The following is a 22,508-nucleotide window of genomic DNA, read 5'->3' as shown; positions in this document are numbered from 1 at the left end:
TTGAGTCCACTTCCTTTCCAACTAAGGCAACAATTTTGTTCACAATAAAATGAAAATAAACTTCTAGCCAAGTGTAACATATCAAGATTTGTAAGGTAGTGTGACAGCACGTCTGGAATGATGCCAAAGGGAGTTTGGATTTATAGCTAGGTGTAGAACCAGGGCTGTCACATTCTACTTTATACTCGTATTTTAAAACAATCCGCACATACCCCGTTATTCATAAAAATTAAAATCTTATACAAATTTATTTTAACTATTACACTGTTTTGTCACTTTCTTTCAAATTGGGAATTTAACTTAAAAGAAAGAGACAAAACAGTTCAATAGTTAAAATAGGTTTATATAAGGTTTGACGTTTTTATGAATAAATGAGTTCGACTGTGGCAAGACATAGTTAAAAATTCTGATTTTTCTATTTGATTTCGTTTTAAATTACACACACACATAATTATTAAGAACTAGTCTTCTAATTAATGAAAAGGTAATTAAATTTTGATTCAAATAATGGCCAAGATTTTAAAAGCAATCGTAAAGATTTATTAAATATATAAGAAATTGAAATATCTGTAATGCGTCACCACTCCTTATTATTCCTCGGACGTTAAAGGGATAAAACACAGTACACCAGTATAAGTGAAGAAAAATTCGAAGTAAATCCTAGTCCTATAGCAAACCATCTGACCAGGGGAGAAAGAATTACAAGTAAAAAGGACTAACAGTTATATTGCTAGCAAAATACTCTCTCAGGCCGACTTCCACGCGATTCTCTCTATAAACCATCCTGCACCATCTCATCTGCCTTCCTTCATTGGTGTCACGTCTATAATGTAGATGGGGTTACCATTTCATTATCATCCATTAAGAAAAACTACCCGGCCAGCCTGGCTGTATACCATATTCTCTTCTTAAAGAGAGAAACTCGACCCCAATTTTAACTCGACTCGAATTTTATAGTTTTGTATGTAACTGAAATTAAAATTAGTACCTATTTAATAAATAATTACCTATATTTATTAAAAATAAAAATATTAAAAAAAAAATATTTATGTGGCAACCCTTAGCATCGAACAACTTTCCAAATAAGTCGCCTGTTAGTTTCATAGCTCTTATATCCTTACATTTTATCGAACCTTACGTTGATATATTTAAGAGGCAAAATCGAATGACACACCACTATTCAAATGTTCATAGGCACCTATTAAATACAATTGTTTTGTTATTGTGGCTTTTTCAAGTATTTCCACGTCCAAATGAACTCTCGTATTAAATGACTTTTTGTTCTTACATATAACGACCTGTAAACTGGTATTTATCGTAAATGATTATATCAGCCGTTAGGGACAATAACGGCCCATTGTCCATTAAACAAACATTTATACACAATAGGAGCCACAGACAGCCCTCTATGTCGAGGTTATTTTGACGCTGAAGAAACGGCTGCTCACGTAATCCTGGATTGTAAAGCTGTGGCCTCTCAACGTTTAGAAATAAACGAAAAGGTGAGGTCGCTCCGTGACGCCTGTGAAGATCCAAGGAAGCTTCTGTGCTTCTGGGCGGAGCTGGGCTGGCATACGCACAACGGCCCAAATGAGAGGATAAGTTCGGAAAACAGAGTCCAATTTACATTACGTTATTTCAGCCGTTAACTGTCCACTGCTGAACATAAGCCTTCCCCATAAGGCGAATTTTGTTACTAGTTATCACGCTTGGCAGGCGGATTGGCAACCGCAGTTAGGCTTTGGTGACGTTTTAAGAGGGACGCTACTGTCCATTCATCGACAATTAAGTTCCCTTAGTCGCCTCTTACGACAACCATGAGAAAGATAGATTATCATTGATGATGTTATTATCAAATTTTCAATAACAAATTTTAATCATTTTTTTTTTAATTAAGTATAATATTTAGTAAATATAGATACTTCTTTTTTTTATATTTCACTGAGGTGGCAAATAAGCGTACGACCCGACCGATAGTAAGTGCTTAACGTAGCCTATAAACGCCTGCAATACCAGAAGCATTACACGTACGTTGTCGACCCTAAAAAAAGCTCATTATCCCTTTTTTGAAGAACCCCATGTTGTAGTCTCTTGGAAAAACCTCTACAGGGAGCTCATTCTATAACCTGAGCATTCGTGGGAGAAAACATTTCAGAAACATGTGACCACACCATTCTGAGCGAACAACAACCGAAAAGAGAATGTTTTATTTTCAACGGTTGACCGCACTATGCCGGCTCACACGCTACGTTTGAAGAATCCGAGATTATAGGATGAAGGAACAGGGACTGTTCGCTCGGAAGCCGACCACATACCCATCTTACTTGTAGTTCTCGGTCGCCCATTCATAAAGTTTTTTTTTTTTTGATGGGTGAAAATGGTATGGTAACCCCGCCTGCGCTAACGGGATACGCTGGCGGAGCACCAGTGAAGGGTGATAGATGAGAATGAAAACAAGCCAGTTAGCCCATCATGATGAATTCATCAGGAATTAACCATGATAGTTTCCAGGGAGAACCGCGAGGAGGCCGACCTGGTTGGGTTTATTGCTAGAAATGGGATTCTCAGTCTCCATTACCAACAATCCCTTTCCCCCCAATCTTAAAGTATATTGCCATAATAGTATTACGCCCCAATTACCACAGTGCACACATCAGAAAAGGCATCCCGTCACCCATATTCTATAGCGAGGACGGAATGCCTTAACAAAACAGATTTAACATCCAAAAAAAAGTTGTATAAAAAAAAAACTTAGCACATAGGATACTTTATGTACTAATTCACGTATGCAAAGCCGCGATATACAATTAGTATATCATAATTCAGGTCATTTCTAAAGGTAATGGTTTACTTTAAACTAGGTGGTCCATCAGCTTGTTTACTATCCCAAGTTACATAAAAATCTTTATTCGTACATACTACATAAATAAGTATATGGTATGTACATACCATTAATATTTGGTCATGTGGTCCCGGCATAGAATAAACCACCCTTTCCTATCCCGTGGGTGTCGTAAGAACCGACTAAAAGCGGACGAGGGATTGACAGCAGCGTCGCTCTTAAAACAACTCTAAAGCCTGACTGTGTTTACCAATCCGCCTGCCAAGCGTGACAACTACTGGCAAAACCCCCAAGGGGCATACTTATGTTCAGCAGTGAACATTGAAAGGCTAATATGATATGATGACATAAATATGTACATACTTACGAATAGGTATGTTTCTACACATTAAAATTATAACGAAATACATAACTTTGTGAACTAGTCGTAAACTTTATTCCATAACGTTATCAGAAACAATGACTGCAAACATTCTGTGTCCCAAGAGATAGGCACGCCCATCAAAGTTTATAATACATGGGGACCAAAGGACCGTTTCCTTACTCAATCATAAAACTTAATCTGAGTTCTTTTGTTATACTTACTGTTACTGTCATGGATTAAGGATTTTTTTTTCAATATACCTTTTTTATACGACTTAGAATTGCAAACAAACTGACGGCCCACCTGATGGAAAGTGGTAACTGTCGCCTTTAGACATGAGCAGTATCATGGACATAACAAAGTATACTCTTTCGCCCATAATACCCCCCATTCATTGCCATTCTTGAGGACTAAGGTGTTATTCCTCTGTACTCTGTAAATTCACTGCCATATCCCACCCTTCAAACCGAAACAGTCATGCAAACACAACTGCTTCACGGTTGAAACACGAACGTGACAGAGGTGCCCAAGCAAACGACTTTTGTACAAAGTCTCCCTCTGGTGATACCTACTGTTTGTGAACATTTTTTATCTATTCGATCGATCTTTTCTAATAATTGACGATTGTGTTCAAAAAGAAATTTCAATTGTGATTTTTTTCTTTACAACGCAGGGGGCAAACGAGCAAGCGGCTCACCTGATGGTAAGTGACTACCGCCGCTCATGATCACCCACAACACCAGCAGCATTGCAGGTGTGCTGCCGGCCTTTTAAAAAGGAATATGCTCTTTTCTTGAAGGTTATGTTGTCGTTTCGGTTCGAAAATACTGCTGCTGGAAATTGATTCCAAAGAATGGTTGTGCGTGGAAGAAAGTGCCTTGAAAAACGCACGGTGGCAGACCGCCACTCATCCAGATGATTGGGATGAAACTTTAGTTTGTGGCGGGTTGTACGGTGGTGAAAATCAGCAGCAGGTATCAATCCGAACAAGTCCTCAGAATTAAAACAGAAAACCAATTATTTTGATCTAAAAACTACTGAGTCGATTTTAATAAAATTACTATGGCACCATCTATATCTAAGATTTCTACTCTGCTCTCAGATGAAAACAGAATTTCCCAAATCAGTTTACAACTGACAAATTTATGTGGTAACAAACATAAAAAGAATTGAACCAATTGATAACCTTCTTCTTTTTGAAGTCGGTTCAAAAGCAAATTATAGAGTCCAGAGGCACCTAATAAAGAACGCGATAAATAGCTAATAGAAAATAACGCCTTTCGAGTAAAACATCCTATTATCAACGTGAAATATGTAAAGAAATAAAATCGTCTTTATCAACTATAAGGGACATACCTAAAATACTTGTAACCAATAACAAAAATGTTCCCAAAGACATCGTCATTAGAGGAAAGGGATGTAACCAAACGTTGTAAAGAGCAATTTACAGCATTTATAGAGGCAATAATGGCCAATAAAGGGTGGTAAATCTTCTTTCTTGGTTACCATCATTTAAACACATAATTTAAGATTTGGTTCCACAAAAAACCGACATTAATCTTTACTGTATGTACAGTATGGAACTGACACGGAAACGTTTTCAATAAAAACGAATCACCAAATCTGTTCAGGCCTTCTAAACAAGTGGCAAGAGAATTCATCGATGGAATAAACGTCGCTAGCGAGTCCATGAGTTGGAATGAAACATCCGACGTTACTGTCTTATTCTATCTCACGGACTCGCTAGCGATGTCGGTAGTCACTTACCATCAGGTGAGCCCCATGCTCGTTTGTCCTTTGTATTATAAAAAAAGTAGTGGACTAATCATAGAATAAACGTTTCTAGTCTTCACTATACCTAATATAAACAAAAATATATCTGTCTCTATCTTTGTCTCTGTGCCAGACCACTTTTGGTGTAGACAGAGACAATACCTCAATTCTTACATACACCTTCCAATAGAAGAATAAATAAAACAAAATACAAAGTAACTAAAATTTAGTAATAAACCAATCCGTATTTTATATCATAATCCATATAATCTTTTGGACGATTTCCACTGCGCCTCGTTTTCAAATAGCTCGCCAATTCTGGATAAGCTGCCACCAACATCCTTGCACCTTCCTTGGTAATAGTTCCATTCACTACGATGTCTCTAAACGTGGAATTCTTTATAAAGTCCTGGTTCATGTTTCTTATTTGATTCAACTTTGTTTGTAATGCTGAATCAATCTTCATCAACTCCAATTCGTGAATATTCTTTACATGCTTCCTGTCATTCTTGAATTGTTTCTTCAAATGCTGAATGAACGCCTTCAACTGCTTAGTCTTCTTCTTTCTTGCGGTTGTACCGTTACTATAGGACTTATTTAGGATCTTTCTAATTTCTTTTATAATTTTCTTGATATTTCTCTTTATCTTTCGTTTACGTTTCAATCTCTCCCTCTTACGCTTCTTTTTCTTCATCAATCTCTTTCTGCCCTTTCTTTCTTTTAAGCTCTTACCTTTATTCCTCTTCTCTTCTGAATCTGTAGCTAAACTTGAATCAGCGAAAGAAATATCGAATCGCTGGTACATGTCATAAGTTGTAAGCTGCAAAGAACAGCACACGAACTGGGTCCAACCACATAAATAGTCGCCTCTATAGATACGATATTCAGCTTCACACTCCATGGGCAACATACACGTTCCCCAAGGTATATCATGTTGGTTTGGATCTCCACAAGGAACGCCCCAAGATCCTAAAATATTTAAAAATGACAATTTCTAATTCACTTACCTCAGATAGGTACTTCATTCGATAAGAATGTATTAAAGAACTTTAAATCTTAATATTTATTATTGTCTAAGAAAAGCATCGTACTGTGTGGTGAGTTTATTATGACTAGCAAGCAATCCTAGTTCGTCAATCTACTTTTTAACGTCAAAGGTTCGTGATTAATTAAAATATATAAAAACGTTAAAAAGCACAAACTTACTAGCAGCAACCATGTTAACATCGTCTCCTCTAATCGGTGTAGCGTTAGCTGCTTCGAATTTCTTCTGTATCCAATGCTCCTTCCAATCTTTCAACTCCCTACTAGAACTTTCGGAATTCGAAGTGGACAGCACACGGGAACTCCCAGCTCTTCGCTTCAAATAATTCAACAACGAATCAATATGGTACCTTTTTCTACTGGCCTTATCTTTTGTTTTTGATATCCCTAAATCATTTAGATTTTTGAACTCGTTAACTCTAATTACATTAGCTGTTTGTTTCGGAATTCTTTTGTCAATTTTATTGTCATGTTCTTTATTAGAGACATCGTATATAGTATGCTTATTGTCCTGTGATCCTTGCAGGAAAGATATTACGTTCTCTTTCAAATTCGAATTTAAGGTTGTGTGTGACGCCGATATTAAAATAAGTAAGAGTACATTATGAAAAATCAGCTTCATCGTAAAACCACATTTCTAGAAGGAAAACAACCGCGAAATAAAATCTTTATAGCAGTGAACATAAAATGTAAATAAATAACGAAAAGCAATATACCTACAATGTTTATTTCTATTATGACAACAATATCGACATTTTATTTGGTTAGAATATTTTTATCCGACTTAAAAAATGTAGAACATTCTCAATTCGGTTGTACTTATTTTTTTAGATTAAATTTGTTTATTTGCCAGAACATTGTTTTTATAGATATTGATCTATTGTTCGCCTTATATTCTAAAGCATGCAATATTATTATTAAGTACAAGATACATTACATTTAACACATACATATAAGTGACTTAACATTACATCAACTATTTATTCAATTAGTAATATAAAAATTATAATAGTATATTAAAAAATCAATCAATAACAATACATGTCATTCTGTAAATAATTCTCCCAAAAAACAATAAAATGTGTTTATTACCACAGAACTCCGTCATTTACAAACCGATTTGGAAATTATATTTTTATTTCAAAAGATATCATCCAGGATTCCAGATTGGTCCTACAAAAATTTCATCGTAATCGGTTCAATAGTTTCTATTTTATCAAAATAAATGGTATTGCCAATACTGAAGGCGTTTTTTTTTTTTTTTTGTTTAACATACCAACATTTCTAGTAACAAGTAGTGTTACTAGAATAAAAATATACACATTGTATTCTTTTAAAAAGAATTCTATTAAATAGTATTAATAATAGTACAAGCAGCAATTAAATATAAAAAAACAATATGATTTCTTTCTTAATTATCCATGATCTTATAAAGACCCTTTATTTCTTATTGCAATTTCACTCTTATCGGCGACTGGACAGCATCAGGCCAATATTTATTTTCGATACTGCAGCTTTGGTATCTTATGGGATAAAAATAGGACGGACACCATTTTTTCGTGGCGGGCTTGGCTGGCTATATTAGCCACGACTTACACGTACAACGTGCTAAATGAGAGGCTCAGTGCGGAAATAAGAGATCATTTTTTCACCTTTCCTTGTGTATACCAAATAAAAATATTTCCCAACTGTTTTACCGCATTTTATTTTCTTTTACCCTCCAACTTACTTAAGTTTATAAAATAGACAATCAATATCCTAAAATACATTTATATTTACGTAGATCTAGTAACGAAAACCTATATTTAATATTATAAAGAGGTAAAGTTTGTGAGTTTGGATATCCGGGTAGTCTCCGGTATCTATTACTGATCCGATTTCGAAGATTCTTACACTGTTATAAAGGTATATTAACCCTGAGTGATACTTTTTATTCTGGTGAATATTAATTTTCAATAATTAAACACAATAAGTGTAATTCAAGTCGGCAAAAATTCTGTAATATAGCGTGCGCTATCTAATCGGTTTGAAATAAAAGGATAAAATCTACTAATTAGTGTATATTGCTAAATATGGTTTTCTTTCCCTCCTTAGTCCATGTATTGAAGAATATGTGTATATAGTATATGAAAGCTTTTCGACTCCTCGAGTGGCGACCCCGTGCAGGAAAGCGCAGTGCAGGACGACCCCCTGCGATAAGTGACGATGTCGAGAGTACTGCAGGGAGTCGCTGGATGTAAATGGTGCAGTATCATACTTTGTGGTATAATATGGGAGATCTATGTTCAACAGTGGACAATGGATTAATTGTAATTATTTAATAATTATGATAATATGTGATTTAAGTACCGAAATTATTATAATAAAAAAATAAATAAAAAAATTAAACATCAATCTTATATTTTTCTCTTTTATTTAATTAATCACTTCAACAACTGCCTCTGGTCTATCCACCCATAGACTATAATCTTTATTCTTTTCTACTGGAATACTGCGTTTAGCCCCACAAGTGTTGCATGTCCACTCTATGATCTTTGATTTTTTCTTACTTCTTATTTTTGTTTTCGCTGTAACATTAGCTATGAGCATACAGCGGCATGTTTTACATATCTGTCGTTTTATGTCTGGATGTCTGAAATAATATAAAAAAAAATGTATAATGTTCAATAATGAATATTTAATTAATAAGCTGGTAGGGCACCAGTGAGAGATATTAAGTGAGAATAAATGCAAGTCAATTGGCCCTTCATAATTAATTCAACATGAATTAACCACAATGGTTTCCAGGGGTAATCACGTGGAGGTAAACCTGATAGGATATATTGCTAGCAATAGGACTATTAGACCCCATAACTAACAATCGCTTTCATATAATGGGTGGGGACCCATTATAAATTGCCATTCTTAAATACTGAGAAGAAACCATGAAATATTTTCATTTCAATTAATATAATGAGAGTTTATAATATAAACTGAATATATAGTATACTAGAAAGTATATATATTAAATACCTACTATCATACTACCAACTACATATAATATCCGACTATTGACATATTTTCTAATCTGATACTGTTTCAAATCCAATCTTTTATAAACCTTGTAGACTATTATGTACTATAAACATCAATTTATATAATTATTATTTAGTGCACACAAGTAGTGGACTAACAAAGGTAGCAGGCAGGCGGGGCGGTTTGCCCTGCAACTCTGGTTCTGGGAAGCCAACATACACCTCCATTTATATCCATATTCTATGTATATTTATTTAAATTGTATTTAAATTTTACAGAGCAAGATTTTAACTAAATAAACATGAATACATACAAATATAAACTGAATAAAAAGGTTTTAAAATTACATCAAATTACATGAATCACTCCAGACTTATTCAACTTTGCCATCCCAGGCCTCTGATGGACTTAGTCCACCTCTATGCATACATTATAAAAAAGGAACAAAAAATATAAAAAAAAAAATATATAGTAAGTTAAAACTTACATTTTCAAAACATTTTTCTTAGCAATATTTACTATTAGATTACCGTAGTAAGACGACAATCCTGGATTTTTCGTACACATTTGTTTACTTATCTATAACAAAAAAAAATATATAAGTAATAATTAAAAATACTGGTGACAAATTAATTTACGAAATGTAGAAGTGTTTTTATATACAATTTCAACCTTAAAATTAATGAAATAAAAATATTTTAAAATTTATAAACTTACTTGATAAAGATAATTTATTCTCTGAAATGAGTCATTACCCTGAACTTTCTTCGACATATTTATTTTGTTTTATATTTAATTGCCATATAATTAGTGAACAATCCTAAATAAATAAAAAATAATTAATTAAGGGACTCTTTTGAAATTAAGGATTTAGAATTTTATTTTTTAAAACTTTTGACATTTTGCGAAAGAACTGACAGTTTGATAGACAACTATGTCAGTCTCGCATTAGCTTGTAAACATGTGCAGACTGATGCAGACAGCCAATCTTGATCAATCAACAACTAATATTATGTCAGTTCATTTGTCAATTATTATTCAAAAAATTTTCCTATTAGAAATAAATAAAAATAATTTTTAATAGTTTATATAACTATCAATTTCTAGTATTTATATATTCTTAATTTCTTGTAATAATTAACTTAATTGATTTTTTGAGATCACTAAAGCTCGAATTTTGTTTCCATTTAGTGATCACCTTTGATTTACATGAAAATGTTAATAAAAAAACGTGTCATGTTCAGTAAATTTAGAATTAAAGGACGACATTGTGCCCGATTTTTCTCGTCGCAGTCTAATGTTGGGGAAACAAATATTACGTTTACAAACGGGTAAGTTTTGAGGTTAAGTTGACCTACAATTTTAAGGTTATGAAACCGGGACTTACTATAAATTTACACAATTTCATTTCAAGGATCTTTAGTGCTGAAATAGTTACCAGACGGAGACTATACAAAAGCCGTCAGTTTGGGTGCCACTGTCCCATTCATGTTTCTGCTTTGAAGTAGTTAAAACTGCTGTATTTCGGTTTAAAAGGTGGAATATGACAATGAAATTACAGGGTAGAGAGGCATAACACCTTACTTCTCAGGAATTACCATGCATGAGAGTATCATAAGCAACACAATATACTCTTGTTATTATCACTTTCCATCAGGTGGGCCATCAGCTTATTTGCCATTGTAAGTTGTACAAAAAAGCCTTTTAGCCTTTGTCTGGTAAACAATAAATTACAATAAAAATTACAAATTATAATTATATTGTACTTAAGTTAAAAAAAAAACTAACCAAAACAGTAATTGGCAGTAGCTATTTGTTTTGATAACTTTTTTTTTATAATTATAATTGGAACCAAGCTAATACAATTGACAAAATCAATATCAGATTTTATTTATTTGAATCTGGCAACTAAGGCTATATTGAATAATACTTCAAATTTTATTTAATTTTCTTTTTGTATTATTGTTTATGTAAATTTTTATTTTTAAATTACATTCCAGAACAAGTTTGAAACTATCAACTGGCCAATATGCTCGTTTTGCTGATGGTGCCTGTGTGGCTACTCTTGGTCAAACCAGTGTACTATCAACAGTGGTCTCCAAAGCTAAACAGAGTTCAAGCAATTTCCTGCCGCTTGTGGTCGATTACAGGCAAAAAGCGGCGGCAGCAGGAAGAATACCTACTAACTTTTTGAGGAGAGAATTAGGTAATAAACAAAAATGTTTCCACATTACATTAAAATTTAATAAAAAAATAAGGTCTTTTTTTTTAATAAATTTTGTTATTTACCATTAATCATAGGATTGTTTTGCTTTATTTATTTATTAGTTACACTTCAATTACATTATGAGCACAAATTAAATATGTTAAAAGTCTGTTATCCAATATTATTTTTTGGATATTTTTTATATTTAATATATTCTTTATTGGACTAAAATATAAATATTATAACTAAAGTACTAAAATATTGCTATATATACCAGAGGGAGACTTGGTACAAAAGTTGTATGCTTGGGCATCTCTGTCCCATTCATGTTTTTACTGTGAAGCTGTTGTACTTGCATGGCTATTTCGGTTTGAAAGATAGGAATACCAGTGAATATACAGGGTACAGAGGAATAACACCTGAGTCTTCAGGAATAGCAATGCATGAGGAGTATCATGGACAAAACAGTATACTCTGTTATGTCCATGGTACTGCTCATGTCTATAGGCGACGGTTACCACTTTCCATCAGGTGGGCCGTCAGCTTGTTTGCCATTCTAAGTTGTATTATTATAAAAAAAAATATTAAAAAATCCAGAGTGACACGAGTTAGTTAGGAACTTTTAGGTTTAGAAAATTTTGGACTCTACAAGGATAGGCAATCGATCAGACCCCTGGCTAAGTTCATCATTAACATTGCATTGGCAAAACAGATGCTTGATTCCAATTCCATCAAAAAGCTTAATGCTTTTGGTTACGAACGGGTACAAATAAAGATTTTCCTTCACAGGTCCAACAGAACGCGAGATTCTAACGTCGCGGCTCATAGACCGCTCGCTGCGCCCCCTGTTTCCCCAAAACTACAACTATGACACCCAGGTAGTATGTAACATGCTAGCGGTGGACGCGACCAACCCTCCCGAGACTATTGCAGTTAATGCCGCCAGCGCTGCGTTGGCTCTCTCCGATGTGCCATGGAATGGTCCCATTGGAGCAGTCAGGTTAGTTATACTACCACAGTACATACATACGTACATTCATATATATATATATATATATATATATATATATATATATTCAATAAGCTTTTTCAGCTTAATACTTAGAATACCAAACAATCTGATGGCCCAGGATCACGAGGGTCGAACATTGAGATAACCCTGATAAATGATAATAGTTTACCTAAATAATCACGTTAATTCGTCTCTTAAATTTTTTTTATACAACTTAGAATATTTTTTATTTTTTATTCAAGTAAACTTAATAATAAGCATTTTTTTTATAGTACTTTTTTTTTAAACTACCACCCAGTGGAATGCAATTATTATGCTCATGATACCACTCATGTGTTGCCATTCATAAAAACTAAGATATTATACTTCTATATCCTGTAATTTCACTGCCGTTCAGATCGAAACACAGCCATGCAAGCAACTGCTTCACAGTAGAAATACCAGTGAGACAGAGGTATCCATGCAAATAACATATATGTCTCTTTCTGCTAATCTTTAAACAAAATTCACATTTTATTTTAGATTAGGCAACATTGACAATGAAATAATAATCAACCCTACACGTAAAGATTTAGAAAAGTCAAGTTTGAATTTGGTGGTGGCAGCAACCAAAAGCAACCTGGTCGTGATGTTAGAAGGCAGCGCTGCGGATATCTTGCAGCAGGATCTGCTGAAAGCAATCAAATTAGGTATGAATGTAAGTCGACTTTTTATTACTGGATAATTTAAGATAAAAAAAAATCGACCTGAATATAGAATTTTGTATGGAATCATACATTATCATCATCATGTTAGCCTTTAACTGTTCACCGCTAAACATAAGCCTCCCCCTTGGAGGGGCTTTGCTAGTAGTTGCCACGCTTGGCAGATTGGCCACCGCAGTTAGGCCTTGGAGATGTTTTAGTATGAATGTAGTTGTATGCTGATGTAGTTTTAGCAATAAGTATATTTTACTTTTGCCGTGTGGTCCCGGCATAGGATGAACCACCCCTTCCTTTCCCGTGGGTAACGAAAAAAGCGACTGAGGGAACTTAATGGTCAAGAGATGGGCAGTAGCATCCCTCTTATTAAAGCCTAATTGCGGTTTCCTACCAGCTTTGCTAAACGTGGTAATTATTAGCAAAACCCCCCCAAGGGGTAGGCGTATGTTCAGCGGAGAATAGTTAATTGCTAATATCATCATTACCGTCATGTTTCGCTTACAGGTACTAAAGAAGCCCAACACATAGTTAGAGGGATAGAAAAATTGCAAAAGGACCATGGGAAAATGAAGCGGGAGTACGAAATACCATTGCCTTTAGAACAAAGCATCGTTGATAACATCAAGACATTATCTACAATGAAAATTAGAGAAATTCTTAGGTGGGTAAACACTAGTAGAAGGAATATTACAGATTGTTTTTTGATCTGTGAAAATGGTATGGTAACCCCGCCTGCGCTAACGGGATACGCTGGCGGAGCACCAGTGAAGGGTGATAGATGAGAATGAAAACAGGCCAGTTAGCCCATCATGATGAATTCATCAGGAATTAACCATGATAGTTTCCAGGGAGAACCGAGAGGAGGTCGACCTGGTTGAGTATATTGCTAGCAATGGGATTCTCCGTCTCCATTACTAACAATCCCTTTCCCTGAATATTACAGATTTTATATTACTTGCGTCTTAGAAGGACAAACGAGCTGTCCTAACTGACCTAACTGGGGAGAAAGGAATTGTTAGTAATGTGGTCAAATTGCCCCGTTACTAGCAATATACCCTGTCGGGTCGACCTCCATGTGGTTCCCCCTGGAAACTATCGTGGCTAATTCTAGTTGAATTCGTCAGGATGGGCTAACTGACCTGATTTCATCCTCATTAGTCATCTAACACTGGTGCCCCGCCAGTGTATACCGATAGCGCAGACGGGGTTACCATACCCACCCATTAAAAAAAAACTGACCTAACTGAGTGATAACTGGCACTTATAGATTTGAGGAATATTATGGACATCTCAAAATATACTTTTTTTTTTCTGTTCGATCCAGTGATCACTCCCACGACAAGCTATCCCGAGACATTGCCATCTCCGAACTTCGGCAGACGGTCCTCAACCAGCTGAGAGACACCGAAGCTGACGTGGGCCAGCTACAGGACTGCTTCAATACCAACCTCAAGCAGATCTTCAGGGATATGATATTTGAAACGGACACGCGATGCGATGGAAGGCATTTAGATGAATTGAGAAAAATCAGTTGTCAGGTAAAGTTTAAATTTGTTTAACGAGTAAATAAACAGTCAGTCGTCCACGGTTATAGGTACTTATGGATGGCAGTAATTAACGTCAAATGAGGCACATGCCCTATATGTACTAAACGATCACACCTCGCGTAGCCCTCAAGCTGGGATTCTCTGTATTATGAAAAGCCAAAAAACCATAGCATTTGCCGGCGCAACCAAGAATACCCAGGCCAGAACCAATACAGAAAATTCATTTCCTAAATTGACCCGGCCGGGTATCGAATACGGGCCCTCACATAATACAACGTGCTCACAACTACGCCACGGAAATATTATAGTATTTTTTTTAATGGGTAATAATGGTATTGTAACCCCGCCTGCGCCATCGGTATACACTAGCGGGGCACCAGTGAGGGATGATAAGTGAATATGAAGCAGGTCAGTTAGCCCATCGTGATAAATTCACTAATGAATCAATCACGGCGGTTTCCAGGAGGAAACACTTGGAGGTCGACCTGATAGGGTATATTGCTAGTAATGGGACTATTTGAATCCATTACTAACAATCCCTTTCCCCCAAGATATTATAGTGAACAATATAAAAAAAAATTCGTTGTCAATGATGCAGGTGTCCCTGTACGAGCCGCTGCACGGCAGCGCGCTGTTCCAGCGCGGGCAGACGCAGGTGCTGGCCACCGTCGCCTTCGACTCGCCCGACAGCGCCCTCAAGATGGACACGCTCACCATGCTTACCAGGTACTAATATAACTCTGCAAGTTTTACCACTGAGGTAGCGGTGGGATCCCTCCCATCCAATCCCTTGTTCTTAATAAAGTTTTAATATAATAACTACCGGTTTAACTTACGCGTAATTACATCGCGAGGACTCGACTAGTTTCGGGGTTGATTCGTGATCCTTACTCATGAGCGGCTGTGAAGAGAGTTGTGCTGTAGAGGCTATGTTATATTTCTTTCGAGCTCTGTTATCCTATGAGCTATGACTTTTTCTTTTTTTTTTATTCTTATGATTTAATGTTTCTCTATTGGCAGCGGTATAAAAGAGAAGAGCTTCTTCCTGCACTACGAGTTCCCAGGGTACGCGACGGGCGAGGTGGGGCGCGGCGGCGGCGGAGCGCCAGGGCGGCGCGAGGCGGGCCACGGCGCGCTGGCGGAGCGCGGCCTGCTGCCCGTCGTGCCGCACCAGCCCTACACGCTGCGCCTCACCGCCGAGGTGCTCGAGTCCAACGGTGAGCGTGTGAGCGTGTGAGCGTGTGAGCGTGTGCACACACACACTGTACTGGACGCCTGCTGCCCGTCGTGCCGCACCAGCCCTACACGCTGCGCCTCACCGCCGAGGTGCTCGAGTCCAACGGTGAGCGTGTGAGCGTGTGCAGCACACACACACTGTACTGGACGCCTGCTGCCCGTCGTGCCGCACCAGCCCTACACGCTGCGCCTCACCGCCGAGGTGCTCGAGTCCAACGGTGAGCGTGTGAGCGTGTGCACACACACACTGTACTGGACGCCTGCTGCCCGTCGTGCCGCACCAGCCCTACACGCTGCGCCTCACCGCCGAGGTGCTCGAGTCCAACGGTGAGCGTGTGAGCGTGTGAGCGTGTGAGCGTGTGCACACACACACTGTACTGGACGCCTGCTGCCCGTCGTGCCGCACCAGCCCTACACGCTGCGCCTCACCGCCGAGGTGCTCGAGTCCAACGGTGAGCGTGTGAGCGTGTGAGCGTGTGAGCGTGTGCACACACACACTGTACTGGACGCCTGCTGCCCGTCGTGCCGCACCAGCCCTACACGCTGCGCCTCACCGCCGAGGTGCTCGAGTCCAACGGTGAGCGTGTGAGCGTGTGCACACACACACTGTACTGGACGCCTGCTGCCCGTCGTGCCGCACCAGCCCTACACGCTGCGCCTCACCGCCGAGGTGCTCGAGTCCAACGGTGAGCGTGTGAGCGTGTGCACACACACACTGTACTGGACGCCTGCTGCCCGTCGTGCCGCACCAGCCCTACACGCTGCGCCTCACCGCCGAGGTGCTCGAGTCCAACGGTGAGCGTGTGAGCGTGTGCACACACACACTGTACTGGACGCCTGCTGCCCGTCGTGCCGCACCAGCCCTACACGCTGCGCCTCACCGCCGAGGTGCTCGAGTCCAACGGTGAGCGTGTGAGCGTGTGCACACACACACTGTACTGGACGCCTGCTGCCCGTCGTGCCGCACCAGCCCTACACGCTGCGCCTCACCGCCGAGGTGCTCGAGTCCAACGGTGAGCGTGTGAGCGTGTGCACACACACACTGTACTGGACGCCTGCTGCCCGTCGTGCCGCACCAGCCCTACACGCTGCGCCTCACCGCCGAGGTGCTCGAGTCCAACGGTGAGCGTGTGAGCGTGTGCACACACACACTGTACTGGACGCCTGCTGCCCGTCGTGCCGCACCAGCCCTACACGCTGCGCCTCACCGCCGAGGTGCTCGAGTCCAACGGTGAGCGTGTGAGCGTGTGCACACACACACTGTACTGGACGCCTGCTGCCCGTCGTGCCGCACCAGCCCTACACGCTGCGCCTCACCGCCGAGGTGCTCGAGTCCAACGGTGAGCGTGTGAGCGTGTGCACACACACACTGTACTGGACGCCTGCTGCCCGTCGTGCCGCACCAGCCCTACACGCTGCGCCTCACCGCCGAGGTGCTCGAGTCCAACGGTGAGCGTGTGAGCGTGTGCACACACACACTGTACTGGACGCCTGCTGCCCGTCGTGCCGCACCAGCCCTACACGCTGCGCCTCACCGCCGAGGTGCTCGAGTCCAACGGTGAGCGTGTGAGCGTGTGCACACACACACTGTACTGGACGCCTGCTGCCCGTCGTGCCGCACCAGCCCTACACGCTGCGCCTCACCGCCGAGGTGCTCGAGTCCAACGGTGAGCGTGTGAGCGTGTGCACACACACACTGTACTGGACGCCTGCTGCCCGTCGTGCCGCACCAGCCCTACACGCTGCGCCTCACCGCCGAGGTGCTCGAGTCCAACGGTGAGCGTGTGAGCGTGTGCACACACACACTGTACTGGACGCCTGCTGCCCGTCGTGCCGCACCAGCCCTACACGCTGCGCCTCACCGCCGAGGTGCTCGAGTCCAACGGTGAGCGTGTGAGCGTGTGAGCGTGTGAGCGTGTGCACACACACACTGTACTGGACGCCTGCTGCCCGTCGTGCCGCACCAGCCCTACACGCTGCGCCTCACCGCCGAGGTGCTCGAGTCCAACGGTGAGCGTGTGAGCGTGTGAGCGTGTGAGCGTGTGCACACACACACTGTACTGGACGCCTGCTGCCCGTCGTGCCGCACCAGTTCAAAGTCATTCCTGGTATAACATCATTACCACTTTATTTTGTTCAGGCAGTGATATTTACGTGAGGGTTAAAATTCTCTGAAACTTATAGAAACGTTTTAGTATTAAAATTAATTATTATGCACATAAATTATTGACCTATTAGTTTTAATATAACGTCGGCAATAGAGAAGCAAGTATGTAGGTACTATTTACCTGTAAGAGTTTTTTCATCGCATTAAATCCCGATTGAGTATTTAAAAATGTGTAAACAATGCGAAAATTTAAAATTAACTAGTTTTATTATTCCTATAATCATCGTATTTTTCTCAATTTTTATACAAATATCGAGCCTAAAATAAAGCAGGTCCTTTGCCTTAATTTAAATTTGAAATTAGAACACTCGGTTGTATATAAACATAGGGTCGAGCTCGATGGCCTCAGTGTGCGGCGGGTCGCTGGCGCTGCTGGACGCGGGCGTGGCATTGTCGGCGCCGGCTGCGGGTGTCGCCATCGGTCTTGTGTCGCGGTACGACGGGTCCCAGATCGCAGACTACAGGATACTCACTGATTTGTTAGTGAGTCTGCACATTGTTACCTCACAATCTAACTACAGCTATCATATCATTTCATATCAATCATTAACTGTCCACTGCTGAACATAAATTTGTGGGATTGGAGAGTTTTGCCAGTAGTTGCCACGCCCAGCAGGCGGGTTAACAATCGCAGTTAGGCTTTAGTGATTTTTTAAAAGGCACAATGCAGCCCATCCCTCATCTATCAAGCTCCCTTAGTCGCCTCTTACGACATCCACGGGAAAGGAAGTAATGGTCCATTCTATGCCGGGACCACACGGCGCTACATAGTTACAGTTATGCTATTCTGTAAAAAATGCACGCAAGTAAAAATTTAAGTGAAGTGATCACTTCTAAAATAATATTCTTGTCTCCGCAGGGTATAGAAGATTACATGGGTGATATGGACTTCAAAGTGGCGGGAACGAAGAAGGGTATCACGGCGCTGCAGGCCGACGTCAAGATACCAGGTCTCCCCCTCAAAGTTGTCATGGAGGCAGTCCAGAAAGCTTGTGACGCGAAAAGCAAGATCATCGATATTATGAATCAATGCATCGATAAACCAAGGTAAGCATTTGATCGTTGGTCTTTTTCACATTACCATTTTTCTTTAATCGATATTTCTGAACTGAATCAACGTCGTAATCTTCAAAAAAGAGCATATTCCTTTTTAAAAGGCCGACAACACTCCTGCAAAGTCTCCCTCTGGTGATATAGTCATAATAATCCCTTCCGCACTACAAACCTTATTTTTATCTAACTTATCTACAACTATTTGGGTTTTTGTATGTAAATTTTTTTTTCCATCAGACAAACCCGCAAGGAGAACATGCCTGTGATAGAGGAGCTGACGGTGGAAGTCCACAAGAGGCCGAAGCTGGTCGGTCTCGGTGGTATCAATCTAAAAAGACTGTATGTAGAGACTGGAGTGCAGGTAAGTCACATTATTGCTTTACTCTATTTTTTCTATACCACAAAGAAGGCAAACAAAGGGAGACTTCGTACAAAAGTCGTTTGCTTGGGCACCTCTGTCCCATTCGTGTTTCTACCTTGAAGCATTCGTGTATGCATGGCTATGTTTCAATTTGGAAGGTAACTGGTACGAATATATATATATTCTTTATTGCACTAAAACATACAGTAACAACAATAATTTAATAACAATGTTAGCAAAGGCGAACTTATTTCTAAAAGAGATGTCTTCCAGTCAACCTAACGCAGTTAGGAAATAGTGAGTGGGCAGTAGTAATGCAAGACAGAATTTAAAGATACAATATTAATACATACATATGAATATAAATCTACATAAATAAGAATATATATATACATATATATATATATATATATATATATATATATATATATATATATATATATATATGTTAAAAACAACATATAAATATCAAATAAAAGAGAACACAATGATGACAGTTTTCTAATCATTTTTTATATTTAAACAAAATTGGAAAGATAGAATGATTTTAATATTTTTTTTGAAGGAACTGCTAGACTTTACTTGAATAAAAATATTTTTCTTCTCTCTTTCATTCCAGGTGACCCCAATAGACGAAACAAAATACACAATATTCGCCCCGTCCCAAGCCGCGATGGATGAGGCGCGGGCTCGAATAGCCGAATGGTTGAGCGCAGAACGAACGCCAGAACTCGAATTTGGTGCTATATACAAAGCTAAAGTGGTCGAAGTCAGAGATATCGGGGTGTTAGTGACGCTGTATCCAGGCATGTCGCCAGCTTTAGTTCATAATTCACAGTTGGATCATAGGAAGGTAATTATTTTTATTATTTTTTACTAACTTTTAACCATTTTACCAGAGGGAGATTTTGTACAAAAGTCGATTGCTTGGGCACCTCTGTCCTATTCGTGTTTCAACCGTGAAGCAGTTGTATTTGCATGGCTGTGTTTCGGTTTGAAGGGTGGGATATGACGTGAATTTACAGGGTACAGAGGAATAACACCTGAGTCCTCAGGAATGGCAACGCATAGGGAGTCTCATGAGCAAAACAGTATACTCGGTTATGTCCATGGTACTGCTCATGTCTATAGGCGACTGTTACCACTTTCCATCAGGTGGGCCATCAGCTTATTTGCCATTCTAAGTTGTATAAAAAAAAACCATGACTTCGTTTGCTGGGATTTGTTTACTGACCACGATAAAAAGTAGCCTATGCCCTTCTTCCCATATTGTGCATGTATACAAAATTTCATTGTAATTGACTAAGCCGTTATTGATATATGAGTATGAAAAATAGTTGATCCATCGTAACGAATTCACTAGGTATTAACTGCAATGATTCCTAGTGGATGCCATGTAGAGGTCGATCTGGTAGGGTTTATTGCATTAACATTCTTTAAACCCCCAACTCCTGAACATTATGTAACACCCAAGTGACTATTGCCTAAAGGTCACAACACTAATGAATACTTACAGCGATAACTAAATAAAAATAACGTGTAATACAGTTAAGAGAGCATTCGTAATACAAACAATTTCGTGTTTTTGTTTATACCAAAGTCGGACCAATAAATGGAGTTTAACATTTCGTTCGTCATACATCCTATCCTAAAAGTCCAAAGGAACAATATTTTAACATTTTTAATATTTCCAAACGGTATGTATTATGTAATTTTAACATCAAATTTGTGCTTCGTTTGGCTCCGATATTTCGGAAAACATTTCATGGTAGGCCCTCTGCTTCGGTCGGATACTCTTAACAATCCTTTCTCCCTAAAGAAAGCCTTGTCGTAATGATAAAATTATACATCACAGATAATGCACCCGTCTGCGCTCGGCCTCGATGTGGGCTCAGAGATCCAGGTGAAGTACTTCGGACGGGACCCCGTCTCCGGCCAGCTGCGGCTCTCCAAGAAGGTGCTCACGTCACCGCCGCCGCCACACGTCAGGAAACTGGACAAGACTATGGACTGAACGAATCGAAAGACTGATAGTGTCTACTGCGAAGTGCTCATATGTTGTTGTGAATTGAGACGTGAGTGAGAGTGTCCAGAAGAGGTTTTTGTTTGGACTCGATTACAAATGATGCCAGTGATTAATAAGTTTACCTTCGCTGTTCTGTGAAAATGATTTTTTTTTCATTGGACACGTTTCTTACAATCATTCTCAGTCTATGTTTTAATATTGAAACCTAAAAAGACAAAATGATAAAATCATTTTTAACCGATTTAAACACAGAATTCCTTTTCTTAGAAGTATAGAAATTTTATGAAATTTTTGGCTTTAATTCGTGTAGTTGATTTTTGAGATGACTCCTTTACCAATTTTGTTGAAATTGCAGTTTTACTTTTTTAATTATTCATGTCTATCAATTGGGTAGTTCACTGTAGGTCTTATGTCCCTCTAGTTTTATTCACAAGTGCAAGTTTTCAAAATCCTTTTCTTGGTATATCATCGTATATTTCGGATATTCGCTTAATAGTGGATGATTATGACATACTATTAAGAATCTCTTGAATAACATAGGAGATAAAGGCCACAGAAATTCTTCCAATTGTTATGAATTTTTTTTTATTGTACTGGCCATTGGATATTAAATTTTGTTGCACAAGAATATATAAAAGTGGATGCAACAATCGCTAAACCACGACAGCTAAATTCTAAATTTGAATCATTTCCATTTTTTTTTTTAATGTTTTGTGTCCTCAATAGTATACCATAGAATATAAACTGTTTTTTTTTTTTATACTTGACGTATTTAGCAAATAATCTTGATCTTTTTACAAGCATAAGCAAATGGAATAATAATTGTAATTTACATGATATTTGATTTTATATTTTAGTTTGTCTTATTTCAAAATGACCATATATGCCAGGATTGTTTACTATATATGTCAAATATTAATAAACCAAGTATGTTACTTGGTTCGGAGCAATCAATATAAGAATCTGACGACGCCTCATTCGGATTTTATAAATCCATCAAGTTAGTTTAGATTATATGTTACGCCAAAGTACCAAAACTGTTAATATCAAAAAAGTTTATCATATGTATATTTATTTCCAAATTTTCCTTCTTTTTTTAGCAGTCGGATAAATCCAATTAGTACTGAATAAAATCGAAAGTGTGTAAGAATGTTGTTCATT

General features: G+C 38.8%; 3 protein-coding genes across 3 annotated transcripts; 1 reads left to right on the top strand and 2 right to left on the bottom strand.

Annotated features, from left to right (window-relative positions):
* Window positions 1–5,190: 5,190 nt before the first annotated feature.
* Window positions 5,191–6,706, bottom strand: LOC113513384 (uncharacterized). The gene is made up of 2 exons (XM_026897376.3): window positions 6,186–6,706; window positions 5,191–5,948 (listed from the first exon to the last, which is right to left on the bottom strand). The coding sequence occupies exons 1-2, from the start codon at window positions 6,643–6,645 to the stop codon at window positions 5,206–5,208; spliced, it is 1,203 nt and encodes a 400-aa protein (XP_026753177.3). The 5' UTR covers window positions 6,646–6,706; the 3' UTR covers window positions 5,191–5,205.
* Window positions 6,707–8,419: 1,713 nt separating this feature from the next.
* Window positions 8,420–9,933, bottom strand: LOC113516380 (uncharacterized). Its single transcript, XM_026900798.3, has 3 exons — window positions 9,756–9,933; window positions 9,526–9,617; window positions 8,420–8,655 (listed from the first exon to the last, which is right to left on the bottom strand). The coding sequence occupies exons 1-3, from the start codon at window positions 9,810–9,812 to the stop codon at window positions 8,439–8,441; spliced, it is 366 nt and encodes a 121-aa protein (XP_026756599.2). The 5' UTR covers window positions 9,813–9,933; the 3' UTR covers window positions 8,420–8,438.
* Window positions 9,934–10,111: 178 nt separating this feature from the next.
* Window positions 10,112–22,500, top strand: LOC113516378 (polyribonucleotide nucleotidyltransferase 1, mitochondrial). Its single transcript, XM_026900795.3, has 13 exons — window positions 10,112–10,369; window positions 11,039–11,244; window positions 12,034–12,244; window positions 12,779–12,945; window positions 13,462–13,618; window positions 14,282–14,495; window positions 15,103–15,230; window positions 15,525–15,721; window positions 18,236–18,390; window positions 18,767–18,954; window positions 19,198–19,321; window positions 19,941–20,174; window positions 21,177–22,500. The coding sequence occupies exons 1-13, from the start codon at window positions 10,248–10,250 to the stop codon at window positions 21,333–21,335; spliced, it is 2,262 nt and encodes a 753-aa protein (XP_026756596.2). The 5' UTR covers window positions 10,112–10,247; the 3' UTR covers window positions 21,336–22,500.
* The last annotated feature ends 8 nt before the right edge of the window (window positions 22,501–22,508 follow it).

The sequence above is a fragment of the Galleria mellonella genome, unplaced genomic scaffold (assembly GCF_026898425.1).
Source record: "Galleria mellonella isolate WM207_F2 unplaced genomic scaffold, CSIRO_AGI_GalMel_v1 utg65, whole genome shotgun sequence".
Classification (NCBI taxonomy): domain Eukaryota; kingdom Metazoa; phylum Arthropoda; class Insecta; order Lepidoptera; family Pyralidae; genus Galleria; species Galleria mellonella.
Note: the sequence above shows the minus strand (reverse complement) of the source record. Positions and strands in the feature narration are given on the sequence as shown.

Excerpts from the sequence above, each read along its gene's own strand:
- LOC113513384 (XM_026897376.3), bottom strand. The coding sequence starts at position 6,645 with ATGAAGCTGATTTTTCATAATGTACTCTTACTTATTTTAATATCGGCG. Across the intron at positions 5,949-6,185 it reads TGTTAACATGGTTGCTGCTA|GATCTTGGGGCGTTCCTTGT; the intron begins GTAAGTTTGTGC and ends TAAATATTTTAG.
- LOC113516380 (XM_026900798.3), bottom strand. The coding sequence starts at position 9,812 with ATGTCGAAGAAAGTTCAGGGTAATGACTCATTTCAGAGAATAAATTAT. Across the intron at positions 9,618-9,755 it reads GAATAAATTATCTTTATCAA|ATAAGTAAACAAATGTGTAC; the intron begins GTAAGTTTATAA and ends TTTTTGTTATAG. Across the intron at positions 8,656-9,525 it reads AAGAAAAATGTTTTGAAAAT|ACATCCAGACATAAAACGAC; the intron begins GTAAGTTTTAAC and ends ATATTATTTCAG.
- LOC113516378 (XM_026900795.3), top strand. The coding sequence starts at position 10,248 with ATGAAAATGTTAATAAAAAAACGTGTCATGTTCAGTAAATTTAGAATT. Across the intron at positions 15,231-15,524 it reads ACGCTCACCATGCTTACCAG|CGGTATAAAAGAGAAGAGCT; the intron begins GTACTAATATAA and ends CTCTATTGGCAG. Across the intron at positions 19,322-19,940 it reads ATGTAGAGACTGGAGTGCAG|GTGACCCCAATAGACGAAAC; the intron begins GTAAGTCACATT and ends CTTTCATTCCAG.